Raw genomic sequence first — 6,936 nt, 5'->3', positions numbered from 1 at the left:
ACACTTTTTTTGCAATGCAGATTTCATTGTTGTTAAGAATTTGTTGTGGAACCATTGGTGCTAATAAATAACTGTTAAATTTTGAGTTATCTACACTCTTAAAATAAATTTACTTCAGAAATTATTTAATGAATTTTAAAACTCTAGATTGCAAATATTCAAAACTAAAAGACAGATGATGATGATAATAATAATAATAATAATAATAATAATAATAATAATAATAATAATAATAATAATAATAATAATAATAATACATGTTTTTGCACATATTGCAAAGTGTTTTGGGCTATTTTCAAACTATATTTGGGCTGAGATGACACATAACATTATATAACTTTCAATGGAAGCAGCCATAAGTTTTATTGACGGCAATCACAGTTTTCCGAACCATCCCATTTTACAGGGTACGGACCTTTTCAGGACTCAGTTTTCCCAGAGTCAGGTGTAATAAATCAGCTGGACTTTGGCCCCAGATTCTGCCCAGCGAGCTCTGCGCGTGATGCACAGAGAACTATCTCTAGGCATCCGTCAATGGAGTGATCCACACACTTTTCAGAGGTAAAACAATTCACCTATTTTAACCTGCATTGCAAAACTGTATGTTTGATAAATAAAACAAATGGCCTTCATAACTGTTTAAAAAATATTTCAATGGACTTACTAGTGTTATGTAAATGAGAGATGGTTAATTATCAGTTAGCAAATGATAACTGACATATTATCGAAACTGGTAATGATTAATAAGATTATTGTGGCATGGGAGTTTCAATCAAACATGTTATTTTCTTGTATAATAAAAAAAAAATGTCTTTACCACTTATTATTGATGGTCCATTTTGACACTTTGTTGATTATACAGATAATAGTATACCGTAGCATAACAATATATAAAATAGCATATCTGCTAAAGCTTTCTATTGATGGTCCCATGACTCAAGAGTGTACAAACTAATGTTCCAATAACAATTTGCAAAGTTACTTCTAGCCAATGCATAAAATGTCTAAAGTGAAACCAAAAGGCATTTCTATTTATGCTGCACGTTACTTTTATTTATTTTATTCTAAATCCATAATTTAAAGATGGAGTTCAAATGCTTTCCTCGTTGCTGTTTAAAACTGCAAGACCACACCTTGTGACCTGAATGGCACAAATATTGCTCCATGTGTTCAACTTTTGCAGGTTGTGCTGTGATGAAGGACAGATTCTTAGGCAAGGAGGACGAAATGGAGGAGAAGAGCAGCTTGCGAAGAGCCCAGTCTCTCAGAAGTGTTTCATCTGATCATGTCCTGACCTGGACTGAAGCTGGACTCAGAGACAAGAGGAAATCTGTCTCTCAGCTTGTGGCACAGTGAGAAAGAAGCTCTGCATAGTTCAACAATTCACACAATATTTTGCATCGCTTATTCATCTTTATTGTTGTTTATGGCTGGTAATAATATGTGCATTGGTCAATTCAATCATAATAATGCAGGAGTAAACAGAGTCTGAAATGCTTCGAGCTTATTCACCTTAGACCACTTCAACGCAGTTTACCTGATATTAAGGCTAATTAAAAAATATTTAAAAAAAAAAAAAAAACAGGCTCATTTCACAACTCCTTATCTTTATTTTATTAATTTGATCATTTTTAATCCATTCATTCAATCTCCCTGTCTGGCAGGAGCACTTTTAGCTTAGCATAGCATAAACAATTGAATCAGATTAGACCATTAGCATTTTGCGCAAAAATTTCAAAGAAGATTCTGTAGTTACATCATGTACTAACAATTTTGCTGCCATGGCTTCTGAAGGTGCAATGATATTATGTAGCTCTTGAAAATAGTAGCCAACTAGATAACGTCTAGATAACTAGCTACGTAATATCATTGCATCTTCATTGCAGCCATAGTGCACCAGCAAAGTTGATTATTACACTGGAGTATAAGAGTATAGTTCCTAACCATATCAGCATAGAAAATCGCAGCTTTTTATTTTTGGTCGGTCTTAGTTCACAATGTAAATATAGAGTCAAACTATAAATAGGAAAATTATCAAAACTCTTTTTTAAAATTTTGAGTGATATGCTCTTTCGCTATTCTTTAGGTTATTCCCTGATTATTGACATATGTTTTTAACTTTTCATGTGAAGTACCATAATCTTTATAATCATGCATATACTTCATTTACATAAACATATGGCAATGGATTTACAATTTTTTTTTAACTAAAGTCAATTTATTGCTTTAAAAACAACAGGTTTACTCTTTAAAAGTAAAGTCAACCAATTACGTTTTACAATGGAATTATGTCTTCGCCAGGTATCAGAACTCTCCTGAAAGAAAAACTAAAGAAGTTGTTTCACGGGAAATCAAGCATGAGGTAAACAACAACAACAACAACAGTCATTCATTCATTCATTTTCCTTCGGCTTAGTCCCTTATTTATCAGGAGTTGCCACAGCAGAATGAACCATCAACTATTCCGGCATATGTTTTATATAGCGGATGCACTTCCAGCCCCAACCAACACTGCAAAAAAATATTTTCTTTCTTAGATTTTTTGTCTTGTTTCTAGTCCAAATATCTAAAAAATCTTAAATCAAGAAGAATTTTCTAGTCAAGCAAAACATATTGTCTTGTTTTAAGAAATACTATGCCAAAATTAAGTGAGTTTTTTCTTAAAACAAGCAAAATAATCTGCCAATGGGGGAAGCAAAATAATCTTATGTCAAAAGGAAAAACAAGATTATTTTGCTTACCCCATTGGCAGATTATTTTGCTTGTTTTAAGAAAAAACGCACTTAATATTAGCATAGTATTTCTGAAAACAAACAATATGATTTGCTTGTCTAGAAAAAATTTCTTGATATAAGAATTTTTAAATATTTGGACTAGAAAGAAGACAAAAAAAAATCTAAGTAAGAAAATCTTTTTTTGCAGTGCAGTACTGGGAAACACCCATACAATCTCGCATTCACACACTACAGCCAATTTAGTTTATTTAATTCACTTATAGTGCATGTCTTTGGACTGTGGGGAAAACCGGAGCATCCCACGGGAGGAAACCCACGCAAACATGAGAAGAATTTGCAAACTCCACATAGAAATGCAAACTGGTCCAGCTGGGACTAGAACCAGTGACATTCTTTCCATGAGGTGACAGTGCTAACCACTGAGCCACCCTGCTGTGAACAACAACAACATCTTGATACAAATACTGTAGATTATCAAGTAATAAACATTTGATGTCATTGCCTACTTGACTGAAGAAAGCATCCACATTTACCTGTGTTAAACCTGTAAATTAATTTTCTGGTTTCTCTCCACCAGTTGAGCATGCAGATTACACCAATCCCTGTCACTGAGAATGGCAGCAAAACTGAGACACCAGACAAGACAACTGATGTCAAAGAATGGCCCAAAATTTCTCCTCTGTCCCGCAGTAAGTCTATGGAGAGCCTCCCTCGGCACAGACCTACAGGTACCACAGCTCTCAGAGCCCTGTTTGAGTCAAAAGTAACCAACCAGCCTGAATCAAAGAGCAGCAAGACTACTCTAGAGTCAGTGGTGGGCAACGAGAGAGACAAAAACACCACTCTTACCAGTACTCGTCCTATTGACAAGGATGCTGAGGACACAAAAACTCTAGCAGAGACAGAGGTTTATAACAATCATGATGAACAAGAGACTGAAGAGTTTCAAGTGATTATGAAGGTAAATGATTTTGACCTTATACTGAGATGTGAATGAGTTACTTGTTTTTACTGATGAAATAATTACTCTTTTAGAGTGGAAGAACTAAGGAGATAATAACCCAATCGGATAGAAGAAAGACCATTTCTGGCATTTACAGTGAAAAAAGATCCTTTCCAGAGGGTAAGTACTGTACATAATTAGATTTTATGTCATTTATCCCTGCTGCAAAGAAAAACAATAGACATTGCTTTCTATGTGAGTGCCTGAATGTGCATTTTTTATATACTATATATTTTTTTCAACTGGATCCACTTTTGACAATTAGATTCCTTTCTGGAGCACTCATCATTTAGCCCATTGTGCCCTTTATCAAGATTTGTTTAGTAAAAACAAATGTTTTTACTGTGTCATTTGGGTGTTTTAATATTTGGGTGGATGTTTCAACATTGCTAAGATTTGCTATCACAAATAAGCATGTTGCTAGCATGATTTTAGCATTTTAACACATGGCTACTATGTTTTAGCACATTGAAGTCATGGATTAGCATGTTGCTAATATGATTCTAACCTGTTTTATATGTACTCCATGTTAGCATGGAATAGTAATGTAATGTGTGTATTTATGTATAGCGCATTTATTGTGTAAAGCCATACACCCAAAGCGCTTCGCAATCATGAGGGGGGTCTCTTCACACCACCACCTGTGTACAGCATCCACTTGGATGATGTGACGGTAGCCACAGGACAACGGTGCCAGTGCGCTCACCAAACACCAGTTATTGGTGGAGTGGAGGGCCAATTCAGTGGATGATTGGGTGGCCATAATGGGTACGGGCCAATAGAAGGAATTTGGCCAGGACACCAGGGTTACACCCCTACGCTTTACGAGAAGTGCCATGGCATTTTTAATGACCACAGAGAGTCCGGACCTCAGTTTAACGTCTCATTCGAAAGACAGCGCTCACTGACAGTATAGTGTCACGTTCAATTTACTGCAACATTTGGACTCCTGCTGGCCTCACTAGCACCACTTCCAACAGCAACCTAGTTTTCCCATGTGGTCTCCCATCCAGGTACTGACCAGGCTCAGCCCCGCTTAGCTTCAGTGAGTAACCGCTCTTGGGCTGCAGGGTGATGTGACTGTGGCTATAGTATTTTGCTTAACTGATTAACAAATTTATATTGCTAAATATAGACAGTAAAGAAGGGATAATATTGTGAGAAGGCCTTGTATGAATGTTTGAAACAGCTTATAAGCATAAACTTAGGGAGAAGTGGAAATAAACATGTTTCAAAGCATGTTTGTATAACATTTTACATTTAATGTGTTACTTACATGAGCTAGCATCTTCTATCATGTTTTAGCATGTTGCTAATAACAGTATTTTTTGCATGGAGCATGTTGCTATCATATTTCTAATGCTTTAACATATTGCTAACATGTTTTAATAATCTAATAATTATAATAATAATCGAATAGTGCTAGCATGAATTAGCATATTTGTGGCATGTTTAACAATGTGCTTACATTCTAGTTAATGTGTTGCTAGCATGTTTCTTTCACATTTCAGCACATGACTAACATGCTTTAACGTGTTGCTAGTGCAAGCCAATAGAAAGAATGATAGGTACATTTTAAAAATCAGAAGCTAATCATTTCAAAAATCTAGATGCAAGATTTGTGGCTAAGCGCCCGATTTAAGTAGGTTAAGGGGTTTAGTTAACCCAAACTATTAGCAATTCCATTAGCAGTGCTGACCTCAGCTAACACCATTAATAAGGATTGTAGTTCAAGGTTAAGTTTCAAATGTTGACAGAGTATCATGTAACCTAAATGTCAAGAGCAAAATGTAGTAGCTGAATACAAGATTATGCAAGACACAAAGCACATAATACTATCAATTTCAGTCACATAAAAGAACACGTTTGACTTTTCTTTGCTCATGATAAAACTTTTGCCACATATGAGTTCTGCAAACTGAGGAAAGACAGATGACATCACAGCAGGAGCAGCAACTGTTCACAATGACATGCGATGAAAATAACAGGCTTATTTTAGTCATTTCTGAGTGCCAGTTTAAGGCCGACTGGAAAAGTAGCTCTATATCTCTACAAGTGATTGACCCAGCCTGGTGTAACAGTATAGCAGAATAGCTCCTAAAATAGCAAGCTGGCACTTCTCCTTGCCTGGGAGCCGGACGGGGTCAGCTGTTACCAGAACAGAAGCTTGCTGACACACTCGCAGGAGGACACACACATGGCCAACAGACCAGCCACTGGATCATTACTGAACTAAGTTATAAAATAATTCAGGGGGATTTGAATTAAGCTTCCGAGCAAACAGAAACAGCGCTGAATGGTGAGATCATGTTTATTGCTTGAAATAGTGAGTGTGTTAAATAGGATTTCCTATAATATGTCTATAAATGAAGAGCACTGTTGTGTGACAGGGACACGGGATTTCCAGAATTTCATTATTCATTTGTGCTTTAAAAACACAGGCTGGAAAACAAGCTTACCCTTAACATTTTGGTGTACAAATATATAATCCTATGTTAATTTTCAACTTACTAACAGGCTGAAATTAGTTGGATGTTTAGGATGATTTACATCACCTGTCCTCATTTTTTAAAACTGTTTTAGAGGAAATCTTTAAAGTCTTGTATTGTTAATGAACAGCTATTGGAGAATGTGTTTACACTAAATTGGATGACAAAACGTGGTAATTTAACCAATGATTATGAATCTGAAATAATAATTGCATGATCACATGTTACATTAAAAGATGTTGCTAAATTATTTCTAACAATTTATATGGGCTCAATTTAAACAAATTAAATTAAGTAATCAACTTAATGTATTTGTTTAAATTTACCCGATATAAATTGTTTGCAACAACTTACTTTTTAAAAAATAGTAAATCCAAAGATTGATTTTTTTTCTCGTGTACAAGATGTTTTTAAAACAGATTCACTGCCCAGGTAAATGGATTACCACAATAAAAATACACACTCAAGTCTATCATGTAATAACATTTCCTGCCTCCCATTGTGGATCATATTTTATTTCACAATACAGTTTTGCCTTTCAAAATTCACGATTAACTGTGGGGTTGTGTGTTTCTTGCTTTTTGACTGGAAATCCCATTGGTATTTGTGTCACGGATGTTTTCCATCCAAGTTTCTGAGCCCACTTTGCATTTCACTGATGACTTGTATTAGTAGCAGCTGTTCATTTTAATATGAGAGCTGACAGAGC

At 35.4% G+C, this 6,936-nt stretch overlaps 1 protein-coding gene across 2 annotated transcripts in view; it reads left to right on the top strand.

The window, feature by feature from the left end:
* The first annotated feature begins 453 nt into the window (after positions 1–453).
* Positions 454–6,936, top strand: part of LOC130218202 (LIM domain and actin-binding protein 1) — a 19,102-nt gene continuing 12,619 nt past the window's right edge. For both annotated transcript variants that reach the window (XM_056450330.1, XM_056450329.1), the window contains exons 1-5: positions 454–561; positions 1,184–1,352; positions 2,302–2,362; positions 3,313–3,696; positions 3,771–3,858. In XM_056450330.1, the coding sequence (XP_056306305.1) occupies positions 1,195–1,352; positions 2,302–2,362; positions 3,313–3,696; positions 3,771–3,858 (691 nt within the window). In that variant the 5' untranslated portion in view covers positions 454–561; positions 1,184–1,194. The remainder of the gene's footprint in view (positions 562–1,183; positions 1,353–2,301; positions 2,363–3,312; positions 3,697–3,770; positions 3,859–6,936) is intronic.

The sequence above is a fragment of the Danio aesculapii genome, chromosome 24, assembly GCF_903798145.1.
Source record: "Danio aesculapii chromosome 24, fDanAes4.1, whole genome shotgun sequence".
In the NCBI taxonomy this organism is placed as follows: Eukaryota; Metazoa; Chordata; class Actinopteri; order Cypriniformes; family Danionidae; genus Danio; species Danio aesculapii.
This window is presented reverse-complemented; position numbering and strand designations above follow the sequence as displayed.